General features: G+C 40.1%; 1 protein-coding gene across 1 annotated transcript in view; it reads right to left on the bottom strand.

The window, feature by feature from the left end:
- neu1 (neuraminidase 1) overlaps nt 1–25,305 on the bottom strand; it is a 29,697-nt gene extending 4,392 nt beyond the window's left edge. Inside the window, exons 1-3 of the mRNA XM_072549964.1 lie at nt 25,008–25,305; nt 8,467–8,656; nt 3,377–3,639 (exon numbers count right to left, since the gene is read on the bottom strand). Of these exons, the coding sequence (XP_072406065.1) occupies nt 3,377–3,639; nt 8,467–8,656; nt 25,008–25,160 (606 nt within the window). The 5' untranslated portion in view covers nt 25,161–25,305. The remainder of the gene's footprint in view (nt 1–3,376; nt 3,640–8,466; nt 8,657–25,007) is intronic.
- Between the last annotated feature and the right edge of the window lie 405 nt (nt 25,306–25,710).

Raw genomic sequence — 25,710 nt, 5'->3', positions numbered from 1 at the left:
TGACATGCTCTTAAATACAGGTGTCCCCCACATCCGCAGGTGATGCATTCCAAGGCCTACCGTGGATGCTTGAAGCCACAGATAACAGCAAACCCAATCATTTAAACATACCTCCCCTGCAGCTCCCGGTCCTCGTTCTCGTTTACTTCTGGAATGTTCTGTGTAATATTTTTGGGCCACAGTAAATGCAGATAACAAACCATGGAAACCGTATCCACAGATACGGGAGTTCTACTGTACCTAATTAACCCATTACATAGTTCACTTGGAGCATTGCTGAATTTTGTACTCAATAACAGAGGGACGCCAGTTGTGTCCAAAGGATCACCTTTTAAAAGTTAGCACATACTATGAGCCTAAGCAATTCTCTTTATTTACTGTTCACACTAAATCAGCTGGTAGATTGGGTAGAACAATGGCAAATGGAATTTACTCCTAATAAGTGGTGATGATGCATTTTGGCAAGGCTTATAATATACACAATGTATGGGAGTACTGAGGAACAAAGGGATCTTGGCGTACAAAGTCCATAGATTTCTGAAGGTGTCAGCACAGGTAGATAGGGCACTGAAGGTAATATACAGGATGCTTATCTTTATTGGATGGGACATTGGATATAGGAGCAAGGAAGTCTCGTTACAATTTGATAAAAAACATTGTTTCGGCCACAGATGGAACACTGTGTGCAGGTCTGATCACCACACTATGGGAACTCAAGATTAGACTGGAGAGGGCAGAAAGCATATTTACCAGGACATTAGCTATAGATATAATGGAACATGCTGTGTGAGGGAGTGGTGGAGGCAAGTACTCTTGCAACATTTGAGAAACATCTGAATAAGTACTTAAAATGCCAAAACATCATAGACTGTGGACCAAGTACAAGTAAATGGGATTAGTTTGGTGTTTGTTGGTCAGCACAGAAATGGTGGGGTAAAGGGCCTGTTTCTATGCTGTATGATTTTATGACTCTATAACTCTAAAGGAGCAACTAAATGAAAACTTTTCACTCTCCAACAGCAGAACATACTGCCTTGGAGTGCAAATCACTAAATTGTTATTTGTAATTGTCATTAAAGTATGCTTTATAATTAAAAAACATTCAGCAGTCTTATCCACTTAAGGTAAAGTTTGATTGAATTGCTGTTCATTTCTACTATTTATAATCAAACAAAACAGGATGGGATTGATGATGAGTGTGGGGTGCTGGAAAAGCAGAGCAGCATCTATCATATTATGCCCCTTAAAAAATTTACATTTTAATGCGGTCACCTGTCAGGTTTCCATATTCCACTGAAGAGAGTTTACTGAATCTGTGTATTGGATAAACACTACCTCATCCCTTGAATCAGTCCAGAGTATCATTGTTGTAGTTTCTCCAAGACAGAAATAGCCTTCATATTTCTAGTTAATGGTTGTACTGGACAAGTTAGATCCCAAAAGTGAAACCTGAGTTGATAATCACACATTTTATTTTTGCAATTTGATTACTGTGATGGGCACTGAACTTATTTACAGGAAGGCCCCAGTGTTCTTTTAACAAAAGAATACAAATTTATACTAAAGAAAGATAATTTTAAAAAATCTTAAAAAGCAAAAGGAAAAAATGAACCAATGATATTCTTTACAGTTACTCAATCCTAATAAAGGATCACTTCTGTCTTGAATTGAAGATTTCCTATTCAACTATCTCTTTCCAATCTTTACCTAGCTGCTGAAACTGTTCAGGCCAACCTCCCAGCTCTGACAGATCTGTCTTTTAGTTCTGTCAACAAGGACAGTTCTAGGGGCAGCACAGTGGCTCAGTGGTTAGCATGCTGCCTCACAGCACCAGGATCCCAGGTTCAATTCCAGCCTCGGAATTTGCACATTCTCCCAGTGTCTGGGTGGGTTTCTTCCACAGTCCAAAGATGTGCAGGTCAGGTGAATTGGCCATGCTAAATTGTCCATAGTGTTAGGTGTATTAGTCAGTGGGAAATGGGTCTGGTTGGTTTGCTCTTCGGAGGGTCGGTGTGGACATGTTGGGCCAAATGGCCTGTTTCCACACTGTAGGGAATCTAATCTAATTTATAAACTAGATTCAGTCTACAAATTTATACAATCTAAAAAAAATGTTTTAAACTGCCCTTATACTATGATGATTTATCTTCTCCAGAACTAAAATTTACCAGTGGCCCTTGTCCATCTGCTTCTGTGTAGGTCATGAAGCTCAACAATGTAAATACTCAGCAATTAACAACCAATTGAGACACTTATCTCAAGCCACCTATTTTGAAAATAACGTTTGAACTAACTGTTCAAAAATAAATTTCTGACCTCTTCAAAAACAAGTCACCTTCATAGAAATGACACTAAGATTTATTTTGTTTCCCTTCTGAATCAAATCTCTCAAAGAATAATATATTCCAATATATCATTTCTTTTATCATAAATGTCAGTACACCATTTATTTCCCGAAATACTTGTGACACCTGCATGTTAGCTTCCTTAGATTTTTGTACAAGAAAACCAGGTCACCCCCGAATGCCAACATTTCAAAGACCAAAAAATGGTATAAAAGATGGAGAGAGAGAACACCATCTTTTAAAAAGCATTGTTTTTTTTCTTCTATATTTCTGACCTCTCTAGTTTACAACTACCTTTGTATAATCAGAATTATAATGTTTTACAGTCTGTTTCCTTATCTAAATCATGGATTAGACTGTAAATAACTGAGGCATAAGTATTTTACTTGTTGGTGACCCCTAGTTGAAGCTTGCCGATCTTTAAGTGATCTATTTAGTGCAATAGTGTGTTACCCTTCAACCAGTTTTCAATTCATGCTGACATGTCATCTTCAATCCAGTTATCTGTAATAACTTACATGATATCTCTTCAAATTGTGCTCATTGCTTAGGCTTCTCCTCAGCAGTACGCACATTGGAAAATTATTTTCATCCCAGAAAAGTTTAATTTATTTAAAAAACTGATCAGGGTACACTGAAGTAGTGGACGATTATGTCTTTAGGACCTTTTATATCGCTTTCAGTTATTTTTAAATCAAGGGATTCAAATGGAAAGCTCAATGTTCCCCATTAAACTGCTTATTTAGACTCAAATTTCAGCTGTATCAATGGAAGTACATCAAATTACTACTCAATAATTTTCCTTCTTTTAAAAAGTAGAGATTATGTTTTGTCACACTACTAGGCTGACTGCATTGATGTGTGAGATTATGTAATTTTTTTTGCGGAGATTTTAAGTGTAACCTAACGAACACAATTCCAACTGCATTGTGAATTTCACAAATTAGCTCAAAACAAAAACTCTAGGTCACGTGATTGTTCATGTGCCTACAAGTTCCCCTTGTATGTGTTCTCCCTTTGATTTCACTCACCTGAATTCCAGCTCCAGGCCCAGGTGCAAACATTTTTGTGCCAATCATTTCAGACAGGTTTCTTGGTTGGCTCCAGGTTCTCCCATCATCATGACTCTCAATTAATAGTGTGCTGGAAACATTACAGTGATAGTAGTGGGCACATATTGTGTACATGATGAAAATGAGATCCTTCTCTTCATCAACCAATATTACCCCCAAGTTCAGGCCATCAGTCTTTGAACCATCATCATCAAGGAAGGTGGTTGGGCTCCAGGTTTCACCTGAATAAGAAAATTATGAAGCGAAGTAACAATGTTAGGGATTGAAATTCTCTATTACTTCAAGCATCATGTTTCCATTCACAGGTATTGGACTCAACTTTAATAGCACACCAGCTGACATTTGCAATATCCACATTGGCGACTATTATGGGTAAAGGTGTGAACAGGTGATTTGCATTGTAGTGTAACCAGTTGTGAGTGATGAGCTGAAAAACAAGATCATGAGACTCAGTCACATATGGCCTTATAAATGTTGTATCAGAAACTTCAGGCCCTTACATGTTTATTTCCAGTACCACTCATGTCCTCAAGTTTTTTTTAAACTGAATTGTTCAGTCACTGGCTGTCACTGGGAAAGTCAGTGATGAGAATTCTAATGAATGTCAAGTGACAGTGGTTTGATCATCTCATTGTCTGGCACTTGTGTGGTGTGAATGTAACTTCCTACATGTTAGTCTGAACCAGGACGTTGTCCAGATCTTGTTGCATTTGAACATTAACTCCTCAGATACTGAAGCAGTCCTGAACGGTGCTGAACATTGTGCAATCATGGGCAAACAACCCCAACTTTTGACTTTATGATGAAAGGAAAGTCATTGATGAAGCAGCTGAATCACCCAGAGGAACACAGCAGAGATATTCTGCAGCTGAGATGATTGACCTCCAGCAACCACAACCATCTTCCTATGTCCCAGGTATGACTCCAGCTAGCCAAGAGTTTGCCTCAATTCCTATTGACTCCAATTTTTCTGAGGGCTCCTTGATGCTGCACTTGGCCAAATGGGGCCTTGATGTCAAAGGCTGTCACTCTCAACCCACCTCTGCAATTCAGCTCTTTTGTCCATGCTTGAACCAAGGCTGTAATGAGGTCAGGAGCTGAGTGGCTCAAACGAGGCATCATTGAGCAGGTGCTGCTTGATAACACTGTTAATGACACCTTCCATCACTTTACCGATTATCGAGACTGGACTATCGGGGTTGGTAATTGGCCAAGTTGGATTCATCTGCTTTCACGGACTATTCCTGGGCAATTTTCCACATTGTTGGGTAGATGCTAATGTTGTAACACTGGCTCAAAGAACAGCAGAGTCTGGAGCACATGTCTTCAGTACTATCGCTGGAATTTGTCAGGGTGTTGTGTTTCTGTAGTGTAGCGGTTATCACGTTTGCCTAATACATGAAAGGTCCCTGGTTGACCAGGTTAACACCTCAATTTTAGGTATGCCCAGTACTCTCCTGGCATGCCCTCCTGATCTTTCCATTAAACTAGGTTACATCTCCTGTATTGAAGGTAATGGTAGAGTGGGGCCATGAGTTTGCAGATTGTGCCGGCGTATAATTCTTCTGCTTCCGATGGTCCACAGTCTAGCAATAAAACTACTAGACCATTGTGCCCCCACTAAGTACTGTTGATAAAAATATAGAATCACCCTAGTCTGCTCGGCTCAGTTCCACATTAGGTCATTGAACCACTGGATACTATTTTCACTAATTGATTCTTCTCACAGTACAAAAATTAACTTGAGAGCACCTGACATTAACAAAGACAATTGGTTACCAGACAAGAGATTTAAACTGCGATTCTTCCAGGATTACAATCACAGATGGTGAAACTGTAGCAATATGTTCAACACAGCCAAAGAAACTGACAGCAATTCGGGAAGAACATTTTGCTTCATGCAAGCAGTGAAAAACAGTGAAGTGCACTTTTGCTTGTTCTTTGCTGAGTTCTTTGTTCTTTTCTGTAGTCTTTGAGATATATTTCTCTTAACTGCCTTCTTAGGTAGATGTAGAAAATGCTATTATATTACTTTCAAGTGGATACCCAGTCTCGAGTTGCTAGATCTGTCTGAAGTCTGTAATATTTTGCATGGTGCTAAAGCTGCAGAATATGATGGAGTTATTCTCAATGTGAACGCGTGACTTCATCTCCTCAAATACTGTGCAGTGACCATTTGTCAGTACTGTCAGAAGATGCATCTGCAGCTGGCAGATTGATGAGGATGAGGTCATGTACGTTTTTCCTTCACCACCTGCCACACACCCAGTCAAACAGCTCCATCTTTTAGGATTTGACCAGGTCAAATCAGTAGTGCTGCTGCTGAGTCATTCTTGATTGCACACATTGAAATCCACTCCCAGAGTACATTCTGTGCCCTTGCTACCCTCAGTGCTTCTTCCAAGTGGTGTTCAATACAGTGGAGTACTGATTCAACAACTGAGGACAGGACAGGACAGCAAGTTTCCTTGCTTATGTTTAAACTGTAGCCATAAGACCTAATGGGATCCTGAGTTGATGTTGAGGACTCCCATGGCAACTCCCTCCCAACTGGACATCATAATGCCACCACTTCTGCCTGTCGGTCCTGTCAGTGGGAGAGGACATATGAGGAGATTGTGATGGTGATATCTCGGACAGAGTCATTCTCATTGAATCTTAACTTTCAGAAAATGTCATGCTGTTGCTGAACTACTCGAAGACAAATCTCCTAATTTTGCCACTAGCCCACAGATATTGGTAAAGGAGCACTTTGCTCAGTCAATAGGGATGTTTTTGCCGATGGCGTTTCCAGGGCATGGTTCGATACCAGGTGGTTTGCAGAGTTTTATTTCTTTGAGGCTTCATTGTGATCAATATAACTGAGTAGCTTGCTATGCCATTTCAGAGAGCAGTTGAGAGTCAACCACATTGCTGTGGGTCTGGAATCACATGTTGGCCAGAGCATGTGATGATGGCAGATTTCATTGCCTGATGGTCATCAGTGAGTCAGATTGCTTTTTCCTGACAATTGACAATGGTTTCATGGTAATCAGAAGATTCTTAATTCCATTTTTTTTTGTTAAAATTGAACTCTTAGCAGGATTCAAGTTCGGGTCGCCATAACATTAGCTGAGTTTCTGGATTAATAGTCCAGCAATAATACCACTAGATCATTGTGCCCCTACTAGGTATTGTTGATCAGAATAAAGAATCTTCAGAATCTGCTTGGCTCAGTTGCACATTAGATCATTGAACCACTGGATGCTATTATCACTAATTGATTCTTAGTGCAAAATTAACTTGAGTGTATCTGACATTAACAATAGCAATTGGTTACCAGACAAGAGATTTAAACTGTGATTCTTCCAGGATTACAATCACAGATGGTGACAATTGTAAAAATACATTCAACACAGTCAAAGAACCTGACAGTTAGTAAATCAGGAAAAACATTTTGCTTCATGCAAGCAGTCAGAAAACAGTGAAATGCACGGTTGCTTCTTTATTGCTGATTCTGTAGTCTTTTTGAGATATATTTCTCCTAACTGCCCTATCAGGTGGATGTAGAAAATTTTATTATATTTCAACGAAGAGAAGCCAGGGAGTTATTCTTGGTGTCTAGCATATATTTATATATTAACTCATATATTAATAATGGGAACTCACTGTTTGTAAATCGGTTGCTGTATTTCTTACATTTAAACAGTAACTACACTTCTAAAATATTAATTTTATGCAAAGCTCTTTGGGCCATATTGAGGCTGTGAAAGGGAACAGGTATTTGCAGTATCATTCTCTTTAACATAGGTCCAGAAATGAGCAAGATTACAAATCATTCAAAACTGTGGAAACTTGTTACTGGCGATTTAAAAACAAACAATTTGGCATTTCACACCAGAGCATTGTATATTTTCTGTGAAATCCAGAAAGCACCAACAAGTTTGTTCACAACAGTTAGTTTTAAACCATATCCAAAACATCTGAGCATGTGAAGTAATACTTCAATTGTGGACTTCATAAAACATGAACAGGGGGAATAGCAGAAAGATAACTCTGGCTATATTCAATTTTAGATTGGATTACTTACAGTGTGGAAACAGGCCCTTCGGCCCAACAAGTCCACACCAACCCTCCGAAAAGCAACCCACCCAGACCTTATGTTTACCCCTTCACCTAACACTACAGGCAATTTAGCGTGGCCAATTCACCTAACTTGCACATTTTTTTTTGACTGTGGGAGGAAACCTGAGCACCCGAAAGAAACCCATGCAGACACAGGGAAATTGTGCAAACTCCACACAGACAGTTGCCTGAGGCAGGAATTGAACCCAGGTCTCTGGCGCTGTGAGGCAACAGTGCTAACCACTGTGCCACCGTGGTTTTGAAACTGGAATCCTTCTGCTTTAGAAGGTTAAATTAAGATATGCTTTTATCTTTGCAGAACATTCAGGTTCAATCTGAACTTTAGAAGGTAGATCTGCTAAAAGACTATGAAGCAAATCAGAGGAGAAGACAACTTGTTCATTTCCCACAGAAGACAGGAGAGGTTACAGCGGCCAGTGCAAAGGTCAGAATTTCATCATTCACAGTTCACTCATCTTCTACTTCTCCTACTACACTCTTCTTCTAAGTGCTTTTCATCAGCTAATTGTTTCAGAACCACATTTTTTTTTTAGAAAAAGGGATTCAGTAGTGATCCATAGATTTAATTCCTTTTTGTTTTCCCTCTTATTCCAAATATCCCAGTGGTTTGATTTAAAGCAGCATTAGTTCAGAAAACAATTGCTTTTTGTGTAGTCTGTTCTTAAATTCAGAAACATATGTTTGAACTGTGGAAAATTATTGAATGCTTTCGGATTGGAAGTGTTGCCCAATTTGTTTAGTCAACCACATTTCTGTATCTAAATATGAATATATGTCAATTCCCTTCAGCATTTGAATAGTTCAATTGTCAGAACCAAAAGAAAAATTTGATTATCAAACTGTGCAGCCTAATTAGGGAGTTATTCTGTTGCCAGAAATCAGTGATTCAAACAGCCCTTTCATTCCTTAACAAAGTTAATCACCTTTATCAGTAGATGTGCGGACAGCAATGAACTTAGCACCAATATCTGCTGATGAATGCTTTCTAGCTTCTGCCACAGCTATGAGGTTATTACGAGGTGTGACTGCAATAAGGGGGATCCTAAAGGTGTCAACATGGCCAACCATACCACTTATCCACAGCAACTGTTCACTTTCAACCAGTGGCTTGATCTGGAAAGAGAAGGAAAATGATGAATTGTGTTACACAACATACCAGTTCACATGACCTCTGTCAATGGGAACGATTAATGGTTAAATTACCAGGACACATTGCATTGACTGGGCTTACGTTCTTTTAAGTGTATAAGATCTAACTGAAGTTTTTCAGTGGATAGAGAACTTGATACGGTAGATTGACACATTGTTTCCGTTTATGGAAGAATCCAGCTGAGCTAGTTCAGGGTAACTTGAGGAGGCAGTTCTTCCCAAAACAAAAGGGTGCTGGAAATCTGTAAACTTTCACAATCAAAAAAAATTTTGTCTGAGAGCAAATGGTAAATTATAAAACCCAGATTAATTGATACACTTGACTGACAAAAATATATGATATAGAATCAGGACAGAGCTAAACACAGCCATGATTATCAGAATGATAGAAAACTAACTATAGATTGTGCCCAATTCCTGTTCTGATTGTAATTTTAAAAAAATATGATTCCAAGAAGCAATATTTCCCAGTTAAAAGAAAACTTTAGAAGCAACAGAGACAGATTTGGACAAAAATCGTTGAACTCCATTTTAATTGTAACTCTTGTTTCAGTATTGCACTAGTGAAGGAGGCAGAACCAAAAACATCATCTGAGAATGGATCTTTATCAGAATTGGGTGTAGAACAATAACACGGAGTCAGAGTGCAGGAACCTGTACTGTCAGATACTCACATCCAATACTAGAAATGTGAGAAAATTGTTTATCTATGTTGTTCACTTTTCAGTTCAGAAATATGAAATGTGTTCTCGAACAGATAGTTTGCATGTTTTGGATTTTACCAATCTTTGATGCACCTATTAAGCCAAAAGAATTTTTTTTTCTAATGTCAGCTGCTGGTACGATCAGTTATGTAGAATTTCAGTACAGTAGTGGTTAACCAACTGGACTGGAAACACAATTGTGATAGATTGCAGAAGTCAGTTTCTGGACTGGCATTAGAATCGCAACATGTTTATTAATATTTATAGAATATATGTTCATAAATGAGAGAGATTAATATGGTTTGGAAGACTGCACCTGAACATTTTTGTTCAAACATACACTGACTGTGAATGAAAGTATGAACTTAAAACTCCAAAATATGGGGTATTCCATTAAAATGAAGGTGGCTTTTTATCCCTCCAGAGAGTTAGGAGCCTGTGAAACTCCCAGAGAGCGGTGAAGGTAAGGGTCACTTTAAAGGCACAGGTTGATAGATTCTTGACAAATAAGGAAGTCAAAGTTTATTAGAAATTGACTTGAGATTGTAATTAGACCAGACATGATCTTCATGAATGGTAGATTAGGCTAGAGGGGCTAAACGCTGCCAAGTGATGAAGGGGCTGTGCTTTGAAAGCTAGATCTTCCAAACAAACCTGTTGGACTATAACCTGGTGCTGTGTGATTTTTAACTAGAACTAATAGAAGTCAGAATTAGAACAAGTGGAGCATTTTCAGAATGGCAACTTATAAATATTGTAGCGCAACAGATCAGTACTGGGACCATCATTATTTACTAAAATATTAGTATATTTACAGTTTGCACATGACAAAAATAGGTGGCAAAGCAACTGGTCAGGATCATACAATCTGCAAAGATAAGTGAGTTGGCAAAAAAGTGGCTGATGGACATAATGTGCTCAAATGTGAGGTTATGGAACTTGGCATCAAGAGTAGAAGTCCTGAATATTATTTAAATTGAGAAAGACACTACAGAACAGAAGTGTTTAAGACTCCTCATTCATAAACTTCAGTTTGAGGAAGGGTCACTGGATCTGAAATATTAATTGATCTGATCTCTTCCCAAAGATGCTGCCAAACCTGCTGAACTTTCCCAGTAATTTCTGTTTTTGTGTCAGATTTCTCGAATCCACAGTTCTTTTGGTGTTTTTGTACAGTTACATCATAGCCTCTAAACAATGTATTAGTTAGGAACTGCTGAAGTATTTTATGTAGTTCTTGTCACCACACAATGGGAAGGATGTGATTTCACGAGAGGGTGCTGGAGGACTTCACTAGGATGTTGTAGTTATGAAGAGATTGGTTAGGCTGAGGGGGCTAACAAAGGTGTATAAAATTATTGGAGTCACAGATAGGGATATCTGAAAGCAACATTTCCCTTTAGCAGAGTTATCAACAGTCAGGGCATAGATTTAAAGGTAAGGGCAGGAGGTTTAAGAGGGGATTTTCAGAATTTCTTTTTCACCCAGAGATGGTTGGCAGATGGAACTCAGAGCCTGAAAAGATGGTAAATGAGTTTTTAGACAATATTAAATAAGTGTTTAAATGATCGCAAAGTGCCTTTGCATATTAGGCTATGGGCCAAATGCTGGAAAATGGAACTAGGGTTGGCAGATGCTTGATTCCTGGTGTGGACTGCAAGGCATCTTTCCATGCGGTTTAAAATCTATAATTCTATTATATGTACAGACTTTCATAATCTGATTAATAAAACAAACCACTCTTTAATGTTTAAATCCATTCAGATTAAAATAAAACAACCAGAAACAAATCACTATTTAATTCAATTATTTTACACAAACTTCACCACTGTCAAAATTTTGGGTTGAATGAAATGTGCAGAATCAGACCTCAAAATAAAGCAATGCAGTTACCAGGTACAGCTTCTGATTAGATTAGGTTACTGACAGTGTGGAAACAGATCCTTCAGCCCAACAAGTCCACACCAACCTCCGAAGAGCGACCCACCCAGACCCATTCCTCTACATTTACCCCTTTACCTAACACAATGGGCAATTTAGCATGGCCAATTCACCTAACCTGCACACTTTTGGACTATGGGAGGGAACCGGAGCACCCAGAGGAAACCCACACAGACAATGTGCAAACTCCACACAGACAGTTGCCTGAGGTGGGAATTGAACCTGGGTCTCTGGCATGTGAGGCAGCAGTGCTAACCACTGTGCCCCCGTGCCAACCACAAGTATGATGGTTTTGTAAATATGATACCAAAAAATAAACAAAACTGGAAATGCTTAGGTCAGATAACATTCATGGACAGAGACACAGATGGTCTTTCATCATAATTCTAAAACTTAAATTTGTTTCTTAGATGTTGCCTAATCTGAAAATGGGAATCGGTTTAGTTCAGTTGGCTGGATTGTTGGTTTGTAGAGCAGTGTGATGCCAATAGGATGGGTTCAATTCTCATCACTGGTTTGAAGTTAACATGAAGGACTCTCCTTTTCAACCCCTTCCCTCACCTGAGGCTTAGTGACCCTCAGGTTAAATCACCACCAGTCTCTTCACTCTAATGAGAGAGCAGCCCCTTCTAATATGATCTGGTAAGACTATAGCGACATGAAACAAGCTGAAAATTTACGTCATTTTACATTGATTATGTGACTATACATTTCTGTCCAGAGTGAGTAATTTTAACCTAACTCACCAGATGGAAATCCCACGGTACCCAGTAGTATGCTGGTTTACACACAGCCAAACAAACCCAGGCAGGCAATAAAATTGGGGACTGTGTGAAAGCTTTGTTGCATTGAACCTATCTATTCTCAGCAGACAACTTAGCCTAAAATATTCTAATCAATCACTTTCAGGTGGTCAGATCGAATTTTACAAAATTGAAGAAAGCACTTCCTTGTGTTGACCTACTTTCCTGTCCATATGATCTATAGCCAAGTAGAACACAGATATCAGTACAGACTCAGGTAAAAATGGAGATAAAGCTCTTCAAATCAGAATAGGTTATTGTTTGGAAAATAATCTCAAGTCATGTGTTGGGTTAATTACCATTGGGTAATAACTGGATGATAATTGTGCTAAGTCCATTGCAGATAAGGGTATTTATTACATGGAATTATTGGCAAATGTTGTTCCACTGTGACTGAATTTTACATCTGTTGATGTGATCTACATGACTGCATTTGTTTCTCAATGTTTCAGTTGTTAATTTCACAAGACTAGAGGCCAGCCCTTAGGTTAAGTTTCTCTGATGGTTCTTGCAGAGGCAGAGGTGGGCAGAGATTGGGAGAGACGGAGACCATGGAGGGATTTCAAAACAAGAGGAAGTTTAAAAATCATGGTGTTTCCTCAATCGGAATTAATGTAAGGAGCATAAGGGTAATGATTGCTTGAGGAAGCATCAAAAAGGACAGTGAAATTGAAATACAGATCGGTAAGGCACTTCCAGAATAGAACAGAAATCTATGTTAACGATTGAACAAAATATAGGCTATTTTTGTATTCAAGAGGTATGTAGTATTGAGTTGAAGTTAGTTATCACGCATTAGCCAACCAAGTGTTATTTTGTTCACTCAGCTACACCCTCTTTTCTTGATTCCATCCACATTGTATTAGTCTTTTCCCCCATGATATAAATGTACCAACAATCCTGTCAATGTAGTATTGAGAGTGCGCTAACTATCTAAGGCACCACCTTACTGATAAGACTGACAACCTTTTGTGCTAGATATGAAAGATCTCAGAATATTATATTCATAAACAGGAAAGTTCTTTTCAATTTTTTGGCAACTATTTAAGTCTCAACTATCATTGTGAGAAACATATTGTCCAGTCATTATCACTTTGTGCTTTGGGGGAATTGTGTTCTGTTTTACATTGAGTTGACAGAGATATAGAAAGAGAGAATGGGAACAGGCCATTCAGCCCTTTGAGCCTGTACTGCTGTTTAATATGACCATGGCTGATCATTCAAATATGTTTCTCTTTTGATTCTGTCCAATCCTGTCACTATTTTCCAAATGCTCCGCTATTAAAGCTTTTATAATGGATTCTAGCATTTAACCACTATTTATATCAGGTTAACAGGTCTATAATTCCCAATGTTTCCCAACATTTTTCAGTTGTCATTTGTATTCTCCATTATGAAGGCATAATCAAAGTATAGTCATAGAGTCATAGAGATGTACAGCATGGAAACTGACCCTTTGGTCCAACCCGTCCATGCCGACCAGAGAATCCAACCCAATCTTGTCCCACCTGCCAGCACCCGGCCCATATCCCTCCAAACCCCTCCTATTCATATACCCATCCAAATGCCTCTTAAATGTTGCAATTGTACCAGCCTCCACCACATCCTCTGGCAGCTCAATCCATACACGCACCACTCTCTGTGTGAAAAAAGTTGCCCCTTTAGGTCTTTTTTATATCTTTCCCCTCTCACCCTAAACCTATGCCCTCTAGTTCTGGACTCCCCGACCCCAGGGAAAAGACTTTGCCTATTTATCCTATCCATGCCCCTCATAATTTTGTAAACCTCTATAAGGTCACCCCTCAGCCTCCAACGCTGCAGGGAAAACAGCCACAGCCTGTTCAGCCTCTCCCTGTAGCTCAGATCTTCCAACCCTGGCAACATCCTTGTAAATCTTTTCTGAACCCTTTCAAGTTTCACAACATCTTTCCAATAGGAAGGAGACCAGAATTGCACGCAATATTCCAACAGTGGCCTAACCAATGTCCTGTACAGCCGCAACATGACCTCCCAACTCCTGTACTCAATACTCTGACCAATAAAGGAAAGCATACCAAACGCCTTCTTCACTATCCTATCTACCTGTGACTCCACTTTCAAGGAGCTATGAACCTGCACTCCAAGGTCTCTTTGTTCAGCAACACTCCCTAGGACTTTAACATTAAGTGTATAAGTCCTGCTAAGATTTGCTTTCCCAAAATGCAGCACCTCGCATTTAGCTGAAGTAAACTCCATCTGCCACTTCTTAGCCCATTGGTCCATCTGGTCAAGATCCTGTTGTAATCTGAGGTAACCCTCTTCGCTGTCCACTACATCTCCAATTTTGGTGTCATCTGCAAACTTACTAACTGTACCTCTTATGCTCGCATCCAAATCATTTATGTAAATGACAAAAAGTAGAGGGCTCAGCACCGAGCCTTGTGGCACTCCACTGGTCACAGGCCTCCAGTCTGGAAAACAACCCTCCACCACCACCCTCTGTCTTCTACCTTTGAGCCAGTTCTGTATCCAAATGGCTAGTTCTCCCTGTATTCCATGAGATCTAACCTTGCTAATCAGTCTCCCATGGGGAACCTTGTCAAACGCCTTACTGAAGTTTGTATAGATCACATCTACTGCTCTACCCTCATCAATCTTCTTTGTTACTTCATCAAAAAACTCAATCAAGTTTGTGAGACATGATTTCCTACGCACAAAGCCATGTTGACTATCCCGAATCAGTCCTTGCCTTTCCAAATACATGTACATCCTGTCCCTCAGGATTCCCTCCAACAACTTGCCCACCACCGAGGTCAGGCTCACTGGTCTACAGTTCCTTGGCTTGTCCTTACCACCCTTCTTAAACAGTGGCACCACGTTTGCCAACCTCCAGTCTTCCGGCACCTCACCTGTGACTATCGATGATACAAATATCTCAGCAATGTGTTTAAATGATCTCCCATCTTGTTGTTCCCAGTTATAACTTCCCACTTCACATACCTACAGAAGCCTTTTCAATCAGGTTGTGCGCTCTTCTCAAACGTACTCCCTTTTCTCTGGCTTAATCAATTCCTTTGCTGATATCTAAACTGCTTACAATCCTCAGGTCTGCTGCTGATTTTTGGCCAATTATATGCCCTTTCCTTGGATCTAAGTATTATTGTTGATTTCTCTTGTTAGGCAGTTGGGCCACATTTTGTGCTTTATTTTTGTTCCAGACAGGATCGAACAATTGTTGCAGTTCCTCCATATGATTTTTTAATTGCTTGCCACTGTCATCCCTTAAAGTAATGATCCCCAATTTATCATAACCAGCCATGTAGTGGCTGAAAAAAATCTCCCTGGCTTGGAACTCTAAAAAAAATACATGGTTACAGTCTCAGAATAAAGGAGCACCCAATTAGAACAAAGACAATGAGAAATGTCTTTATTTAAGGGGTTTAAAACTTCAGAATTATCGATCCTAGAGGGTTCAGTCATTAAGCACATTCAAAACAAAGGTCTTGAATTTTGGGTATCTAAAGACAAGATGGCTGTGAAGGAATGTGAAGTTGAGTTAAAGGTGATCTTACTGAATTACATAAGAGGTTTGTGCAAAGTGCAGTTCAATTTTATCATGCTTTATTAGCTGTAATGAATTTATTTTTTGTGGCTATAAGCAGCAAGACTAGAGAGACAAGGATATTCTAAATCATTGCCTTGTATTCTCAGCAATAGAATTGATTAATACTCAGGGAAAAAAAAAGTTCACAAAAATAAGATTTACTGTGGTGTCTTGTCACACCTCAAGTGCCTCAAATCATTTTAGTGAGCTATCGTTTTAGAATTTAAGTGATCCCCTACTGCCAGACAGAGAAACCATTTTGCACGTCAAAATCCTACATTGAAGTAGAGTCATAGAGATGTACAGCATGGAAACAGAACCTTCAGTCCAACACATCCATGCCAACCAGATATCCTAAATTAATCTAGTCACATTTTCTAGAACTTGGCCCATATTCCTCTAAACCCTTCCTACTCATATACCCATCTAGATGCCTCTTAATTGTTGTAATTGTACCAGCCTCCACCACTTCCTCTGGCAGATCATTCCAAACAAGCATGAAAAAGTTGCCCTTCCTAAGTCTCTTTTAAATCTTTTCCCTCTCACCTAAACCTATGCCATCCAGACAGTTAAAGATCATGCTTGGCTTTTAACCTTAACTTCACATTCCTTTACAATCATCTTGTCTTTAAAACCCAAAATTCAAGACCGCTGTCTTGAATGTGCTTAATGACTGAACCTTCCAGGATAGAATATTCTGAACGTTTAAACCTTTTAAAATATAATATAGAAGTAATGTTTTCTGGAACACTTGTAAAATATTTTCCAAATCATAACACACAATCTTTACTAAGAATCTGAAGTGACTGATGGGATGGTTAAATGCCTCATCTAAATGTGAGCCATCATTACCAATGCTTAAAAAAGGATATTCATGTGCCCAGGTACAAAGTCAGTGAAATATGCATGCTCCATCCCATTCCAAGGAGCCATTTAGCGAAAAAAAAAATACAATTAATAACAAACCACATGAAACAGGTAGACAAGTACTAATTTGAATAGGAATCAGATATGGAAGTTAGTTGCAAAGTGGCACATGGATCCAAAATTGTCAGAGAGGCAGAAAGTAGAAGGTAATATTGTTTATGTGACGGCCCTTGATTCCAACAAGGGCACTTAATATCATGGTAAACACTAATTGTTCAGACTTAAACATAGGGGATACGATCAAGAAACTTGGGCAAACCATAAATATTGGAGGGTGATAAAAAAAAATTAGAAGGATAGCAGTAAATTGTAAAAGGATATTAATGGACTGGATACTTGGACAAAACAGCAGCAAATGGAATTGTACCTCAAAAGTCAGCGGTTATGCACTTGGGGAGTGCTAACAACAATGACTCTGAAAGGCAGGACCCCTGGATAGTACTGAAGATCAATGGGACCTTGGTGTGCACAGCCATAGCTTCCTGAGACTACCAGGGCAGTCAATAGTGGTTAAGGAAGGCACATGGGATCCTTGTCTTTATTAGTCAAGGCAAAGAGTAGGGAGGGATGTAATGGTGGAACTACATTAAAAAAAAACTGGTTAGGCCACAATTAAAGTACTGTGTGCAGTTCTGAAACCACATTATGAGAAGGCTGTGATTACAATTTGAGGATGCAGAGAACATTTACCAGGATGATGCCTGGGGTGAAAGGTATGCGCTATGCAAAAAGATTTCTTAGGCGAGGATTGTTTACTCAGAAGATTGAGGGTTGAGCAGGAATATAATACAGGTGTAGGATGGAATGGAAAGGAACTTTTCCATTAGTAAAGTGGACAATAACCAGGGATTTCTCTGCAGAGATAATCATATTCAAGTGAAGGGAATCCATTTTTACATTTCCAAATATTATAAGATTCTTGGGGACTTAGGAACTTACTGTTTTAAAGATTTTCTCAGTAGTTTATTGTCATCACTTGTATCTTGAACAATGTTGAAACATAAGGAAAAAGCTTGTCTGTAGTGTCTTTCTCATCCTGCTAAGGAAGTGAGTGGTAGCATGTCGTTAACATTTTTCAGTGAACAGAACTTAGCAAATTTCCGGCTAAGATGAGCTAAATGGAGAACAAAAGAGAAGCTCCTACTGCCACTGTATCCTGTCACTGAAATTAACTCCTGTCAAAATGCATTTCAGGATAATGCATTAACTTGCAACTTACAATATCTCCATGGTTCTTTACATGAAATGACAGTCAAAAATACACAACGAAATAAAGGAGTACATCTTTGGGCATTTAGCACTTGGGTTTCTCAGAGCTATTTAAAAAAATGAGGGGTCAATCCTGGCATTGAAGAACCAGTCAGCTGAAGGTAAGCTGTCAAGAGGGATGATTCACAAGACACTAAAGTTGGAATAAAGCAAGCTCTCAGGATGTTGAAGGGCTAGAGAGGGCTACAGAGACATGAAAAGGGTGAAGCTAAGCATGGATTTGAACACAAGGTTGAGAATTTTAAAAATAGCTCCTGGTACAAAAATATAACTCAATGTAGGTCAGTGACCTTAGGAACAACGGGTAAATGCAATGGATAATAGTTATGAGATAGACTGCAGAAATTTGGATGAATTCATGCTTAGAGGGCAGTACGTGTGAGGCTAGCTAGGAAAGCATTTAAAAACAAAATAGCAAAGAAAGGATAGATGTGCACAATGTACTTAACTGACTGAACAAAGTTATTTTTAAAAAGGCATTTCAATAGCAAAATGATTACCCAAATTGGTCCTAAATTAATTTTCTGCGATATCAAATCTATTGATTTCAGTCTTGAATGATGAAACCCAACCCTCTGGGATAGACAATTGACAACTCAGTGATAAATTAGTTTCCTAATTTCAGTTCTAAGTGATTATCCACTTATTCTGAAGCTGTGTTCTAGATTGTCCACTTGGGGGAAAAATATTCTCTCAATATCCATCCTGTTATGCATATTCAAAATCTTCTATTTCAATGAGATCACCTCTCATTCTTCTAAACTTAAGACAGCATAGGCCCAATTTTCTCAGCCTCCCATCCCAATTAGTGCAGTTTTGCCAGACCGTCTCCAATGCAAGTGTATCATTCTTCAGATAGGGACATGAAGACTGCACAAAATATTCCAGTCTCAGCAAAACCCAACACCCTTGTAGCAGACCTTCTTCATATGCTTCAGTCTCTATGCATGAAAGGCCAAAATGCCACTTGCCTTTCTAATGTCATGCTTGGAGAAAGTGAGGACTGCAGATGCTGGAGATCAGAGCTGAAAAATGTGTTGCTAGAAAAGCACAGCAGGTCAGGCAGCATCCAAGGAGCAGGAGAATCAACATTTTGGGCATAAGCCCTTCTTCCTGCATGCTAACTTTATATTTCTTGTAGGAGTACACAAGTTCTCTTCAAACATCAATTTCAAATATCATGCCTTTTTATAAAATATTCTGCTTGTCCAACTTCAGTAATTCATGGGTTGTGGGCTTTGCTGGTTGGGTCAGTGTTTGTTGCCCATCTCTAGCTGCCCTTGAAGTGCTGCAACCCATTTAGTGTTCATGATGCTACTGGAGAATATGTTCCCAAACTTTAAGCCAGTGACACTGAAGGAATGGCAATGTATTTCAAGTTGTGATGGTGAGTGGCTTAGAGGGGACCTTGCATGTGATGTTCCCATATATCTTCTATCCTTGACTTCTAAATAGTGTTGGTCATGGGTTTGGAAGGTGCTGTCAAAGGAGCCTTGGTAAATTTCTGCAACGCATCTTGTAAATGGCACACACTTGCTAAGCTAAAAGATGGTTGTGCCAACATGACTTCAAACAAAAACAAATGATCTGGGCACAATCACGCTTTATGAACTTTTACCTAACCGCTCCTTGTAAACTTACAGTAATGATTTCCCTTCATTATTAAACTTCCAAAGCACTCAGTTGGCTACAAATTACTTTGAAATATCCCGAGATCAACAAAGGGACTATGCTAAGTCTAGCTTCGATCTGAACTTCTGGTCTAATCCATCACCTACTTCTACAGGAATTTTAACACTAAAGAGAACTGTGGATGCTGGAAATCAAACAAAAACACAAGTTGCTGGAAAAGCTCAGCAAGTCTGACAGCATCTTTGAAGAGAAATCAAAGTTAATGTTTCAGGTCTAGTGACCCTTCCTCAGAAACATGAACTTTGATTTTTCTTCACAGATGCTGACAGGTCTGCTTAGCTCTTCTAGTTTTTGTTTCTACAGGAAATTTTATTCAGTTTTATTGATATAGACTTTTCATAGCATTAGATTTTGTAATGAAGCAACACATGGCTCAACAGATAAATGGTGAGCAGTAATGGATGTGATCTCTTAACTTGTGGCCAAGTAACTTTGCATACACATAGAACATTTGATCAGCTTGCACTCAAACCATTATACATCCTAGAAGTCTCTCATGCTTAATTTTAAACAATTTCCAAGATCTACCATTAGTATAAATTCAGAGATCAACATTAACAATGGACCCCTAGAGCCAATGGCAATCTCCAACCAAAATTCAGTCATATTTAGTAGTTGCAATCCACATTATCAGCATGATCTCTGAATATAATTGTCAGAAATTTGCAAGGTTTTTGATGATGAACTGTCAGTGATCCTATTAATTCCTCTGAATGTTACCAGCAGCTTCAAAATTTAGCACAAATGCAGGCTAAAAAAAAATCAAACTCCTGAGGCAGTAATCTGGAACTCTCTACCATGTCACAGGCTCCACAGTGGATTTATCCTCACATTTCTTCCCCACCCACTCCTCTCATTGTAACCATTGAAATCAACTGGTCTGCTTTTCAGCACGGACAAGTTTATCGGTGTTCATTTTCACAATGCACAACAGAACTTGATAAGTTCATCCCCTTCCACTCTCATATTAGTGCTAGAAACTTCAAGAAAAGTGCACCTATCTCATTACAAAGGATATCTGAGGCTACAGTTGTACAACGCTTGGAGAAACTATGATGTGGAGGAGCCAGTGTTGAACCGGGATGACAAAGTTAAAAATCACAATATTAGGTTATAGTCCAATAGGTTTGTTTGGAAACATTAGATTTTGCAGCGCTGATCCTCCATCAGGTAGCAGTTTTGTCTCCTTATCTAAAATATGCTTGTACTGGAGGAAGTGCAGTGAAGATTTACCAAACTGTTTTCTGGGACAACAGGTCTGTCGCAAGAGGAAATACTGTTTTGATGACTGGTGATCTCTGGAATTTAGAATATTTTCAGAGAATTTAGATGGGGAAAATCTCATTGAGACATAAAACACTAACAGGGCTGGACAGACTGGATTCAGGGATGATGTTTTCTGGGGCTCAGAATCCAGGGGTCTCAGTCTCAGGATACAGTGTAGGCCATTTTGAATTGAGATATGAGGAATAATTTTTTCACTCAATGATGAACCTGTGAAATGTTTCCTACCACAGAGGGCTGCGGAGTTGAAGGCACTTAATAGGTTTGCAAAAAAAAAGATAAATTTCTGGAGATCAAAACTGTCAGGGAGTATGAAGAGACAGTGTGTGTTTGGCATTGAATTGGAGGCTCAGCCATGAACAGGTTCAAAGGCAGATGGGCTTGATGGGTTGAGAAGCCTATTCCTACTTTTTGTTTCTACAAGTAGCAGAGAAAATAACCAGCTTAGAGTCAAGATAGATTCAGAAATTAAATACAGAGAAAGAAAGAAATGATATGAAGATATTTTATATTTGACAGCAACCTGGAGTGGTTTAGTACCCACAGAGATACACGAGACTTACAAATGAAATTGTTTCCTTTTCTGGGAATCTAACTATTTAGAACATCGAACATTAAAGCACAGTACAGACCCTTCGACGCTCGATGTTGCGCCAATCTGAAGCCCATCTAATCTACACTATTCCATTCTCGTCCATATGTCTAACAAAATGACCATTTAAATGTCCTTAAAGTTGACGAGTCTACGACTGTTGCAGGCAATGCGTTCTTTACTCTGAGTAAAGAAACTACCTCTGACATCTGTCCTATATCTATCATTCCTCACTTTAAAGCTATGTTCCCTCGTGCTAGCCATCACCATCACCTATCTAACCCTCTGATTATCTTATATGTCTGAATTAAGTCGCCACTCAACCTTCTTCTCTCTAACAAAAACAACCTCAAGCACCATATTTGCATGCCTGTACATTTAAAGGGAACTGTAATAAACATTTTTCCTCAATAAGTTTAAATCATATTTACAGCACATTGGCAATAGTATCCTGAAATTCACAGGAGAATCGACAATGAGATGTCATGTGTAGTGGTGCAGATTATTGAGGAACTGATAATATGTAACTCAAAGCAAGTCTAGTCCACAATTGCTGCTTTTACTAACACACTTAAAACACCTTATGCTTTAACTCACCGATATTTTCCCAGCAAATAGTGGGTAACAGAACAAACACACCTGCTGTGTGCGGTCAAACTCTGTACAAATAAAGTTACTCTGTACAAATAAAGTTTAAGCATTCAATTAAGAACAAATCCAAGCCACACGCAACTTGTTTTGGCAAATGAAACACAGTCCATGCTTATTCTACCAAAACAAAGGATTGAACTGGGACCTTTAGATCTTCAGTCTAACGCTATCCCAACTGATCTATTTCAGTTGCCACAAACTTTAGTTCAAGTGAGAAGCAACACTACTGTAATTACAGAAAATAGCCCACTGACAAATGAATACTGATTCAAAAGTTTGCCAACTAAATTGAAATTTAGCACTAATTCTAATTTAACACTAAGTGATTGTGACAGACACAAACATGTCAAGTGATCAAACTCCAACTGGAGCAACGATCATGAGGCACTTAGATTTACCTTGTAAGTCTGTAGCATGCAACAAGCCGAAATAATGATGTACAAGTTCGCAAAGGGATAAACCATTCACAACCTGTACCTCCAAGCCAGTTTACATCCTCACCAAAGCTAAAGATTTTAACCAATTCAAATGAGGAAACCTCCACAAGCAAATCAGCCACTTGGTGTTTCCCAACCCCAGTCCCAGATCCCAGATCATTCACCATCCTGAATTGGGAACATATTGCCATTTCTTCACGATCACTGGATCAATTCCCAGGAACTCCCTCCTTAACAGTACTGTGGGGTACCCATACCAAATGGACTGCAATGGTACGAAAACAAAACCAGTTCACCAATATTTTCCCAGCAAGTTCTGGATCATAGCAAAAGTGAAGTTGGGTACAGTACTTGTAGATCAGGAGGCAGCAGCAAGTTAGAATGTTTGTAAAATTGTTAAATGGGGAAAAGCATTGTGTGGTCCTTTTAAAAGGTGTTATTTCTGTGCTTGACTTTGCTGTCACACAGAGCATTTGAACTAAATGGCTGTACAGTTAGCAGGCCAAGCAGCAGTTTTCTTTACCAAAATAAAAGGTTTTTGAATTTAGCCAATTTGAACCAGACACTTAAACACCAAAAACTTACTAAATTTAAATCTGATGGTTTTGACAACATAGAATCAATCCTATTGTAAGAAATATTGATATGTGATCAAGGGTAAAAAGGGGGAAATTGGACAAAGACACCAGAGCTAACTGACATCCCGCCACAGCTAACAGCTGAGAGAGAGAGAGACACACAGGGAGAGAGAGAGCGCGAGCGAGCGATACAAAGAGAGAAATTGGCTCTCATAGTCACCTATGTATTAGAGAAAGCACATTCCAAACAATAACAGTACCAACAATAAAGAAACGACAGAAAAAGGCATTTCTCGGAAGAGGCATTTCAGACAGGAGAACAACAGAGGGAGGCACAGAACATTTAATTTTTTTTTAAAACAGATGAGTGAGAATTGTTTTCATTGGAACAACATCCTATTCGAATCTTGTTTCTTTAAGAATAGTTAGTAATTAGAAGGGCTTTATTCAGTTTGTTAATAGGTTAGTTAATTTGTTCAGTGTTAGAGTTAGATAAATTGTTATGTGTTGATTTTAAAGAAAGTATCAGGGATTTTTTACACTTAACCACCAGAAGTTGCTGAAGAGACCATTCCCTCCGTGACTCCCTGGTCAGATCCACACCCCCCACCAACCCACTCTCCTCTCCCAGCACCTTCCCCTGCCATCGCAAGTAGTGCTAAACCTGCACCCACACCTCCCCCCTCAGCCCCTTCCAAGACCCCAAAGATCCTTGCACATCCAACAGAAATTTACCTGTACTTCCACGCACGTCATCTACTGCAACCGTTGTGGTCTCCTCTCCACTAGGGAGAGGGGACGCCAACTTGTGGATCGTTTCAGAGAACATCGCTGGGACACCCACACCAACCAACCCCATCACCCTGTACCTGAACACTTCGACTCCCTCTCCAACATGCAGGTCCTGGGCCTCCTCCATCACCAAACCCCAACCACCTGATGCCTGGAGGAAGAATGCCTCATCTTCCATCTTGGGGCCCCTCCACCTACATGGGATCAATGTGAATTTCACCAGTTTCCCCATTTCTCCTCCGCCCCCCCAACTTATCCCAGTCCCTACCTCCCAAATAGACACCACACTCTTGAATAGTTCGACCTGTCCATCTTCCTTCCCACCTACCTACTCCACCCTCCTCTCCAATCCATCATTTATACCACGACCTTCATCTAGTTATTGCATTCCCAGCTACCTTCCAGCCAGCCTCACCCCCCCACCCCCCCATTTATCTCTTAGCCCCTTGGCCCAAAGGCCTTATTCCTGATGAAGGGCTTAGCCCCAAAATGTTGACTCTCCTACTCCTTGAATGCTGCCTGACCTGCTGTGCTTTTCCAACACCACACTCTTTGACTACACCACATTTCACACTCTTTAAACGTGTGGGAGGGTGAGATGCTCCTCTTTGGGTGTTTCAGTTTTAGTTCAGTGGGTTGGGGAGTCCACTCCACTTTACAACACAGCACAAATGTAAACTCCAGTACAACTCAAAGTAGGCAATTGTGTTGGCACAAGCTAAGCCACCCACATTCCCTGAATGAATAAAAAAAAGATACCAAGACATCTCCCCCACTTCCCCCATTCCTCCCTCTCCAGTTTTATCAATGAATTCTCCCAGTTCCTGTCTCTGGCACCACAGCCCCTACAATTCTCGTCTCCTGAACAGCTTCTCCTCGGTCTCTGCTCCCAATTCCTAATTCATTGACCCTTCCAGCCCTCTCCTACTCCTCCTCAGGCTTCAGTCCGACATCTTTACAGTCAAAGAGAACCTCTCCTCAATCCAAACCCTCCCTCCCATTACCCGCAATCCAAGCCTTGTCCTTCATGGCCGGATGGGGGGGAAGAGTGTGTGAGCTTACCTCGGCCGGGAGTGCGGTTCCACGAAGCAGAAACAGAGGGAGCAGGAAGAGGCCGGGGAGCAGCAGAGGCTGCTGCAAGGCGACAGCCACTTTCCGCGTCAAGCCGGCCCCGGAAAAGCACCAAGGAGGAAGTGGAGGCAGCGATGGGACCATCCTCGTCCACACCCGCGGCTACTCTGTCACAACTCCCCGAGATCCATGAGCTGATCACAGAACACACCCCAAATCTGCAAACAGCAGCAGCCCTCCCATCACTGCCTCCAGCCCCGGGACTGCTGCTCGGGCCGGATTATTATTACGTCGTATGACCGCCCATTGAGGGGCGGAGAATGAGACATTTCCACATCCAGCCTTCACATGCAGAGAGAACTGACCCCAATACCAGGGATATATTTCCCTCCCCACCCCTTTCCGCCTTCCGCAAAGACCGTTCCCTCCGTGACTACCTGGTCAGGTCCACGCCCCCCTACAACCCACCCTCCCATCCTGGCACTTTCCCCTGCCACCGCAGGAACTGTAAAACCTGCGCCCACACCTCCTCCCTCACCTCTATCCAAGGCCCGAAAGGAGCCTTCCACATTCATCAAATTTACCTGCACATCCACTAATATCATTTATTGTATCCATTGCTCCCGATGTGGTCTCCTCTACATTGGGGAGACTGGGCGCCTCCTAGCAGAGCGCTTTAGGGAACATGTCCGGG

This window comes from Chiloscyllium punctatum, chromosome 30 (genome assembly GCF_047496795.1).
Source record: "Chiloscyllium punctatum isolate Juve2018m chromosome 30, sChiPun1.3, whole genome shotgun sequence".
Lineage (NCBI taxonomy): Eukaryota > Metazoa > Chordata > Chondrichthyes > Orectolobiformes > Hemiscylliidae > Chiloscyllium > Chiloscyllium punctatum.
This window is presented reverse-complemented; position numbering and strand designations above follow the sequence as displayed.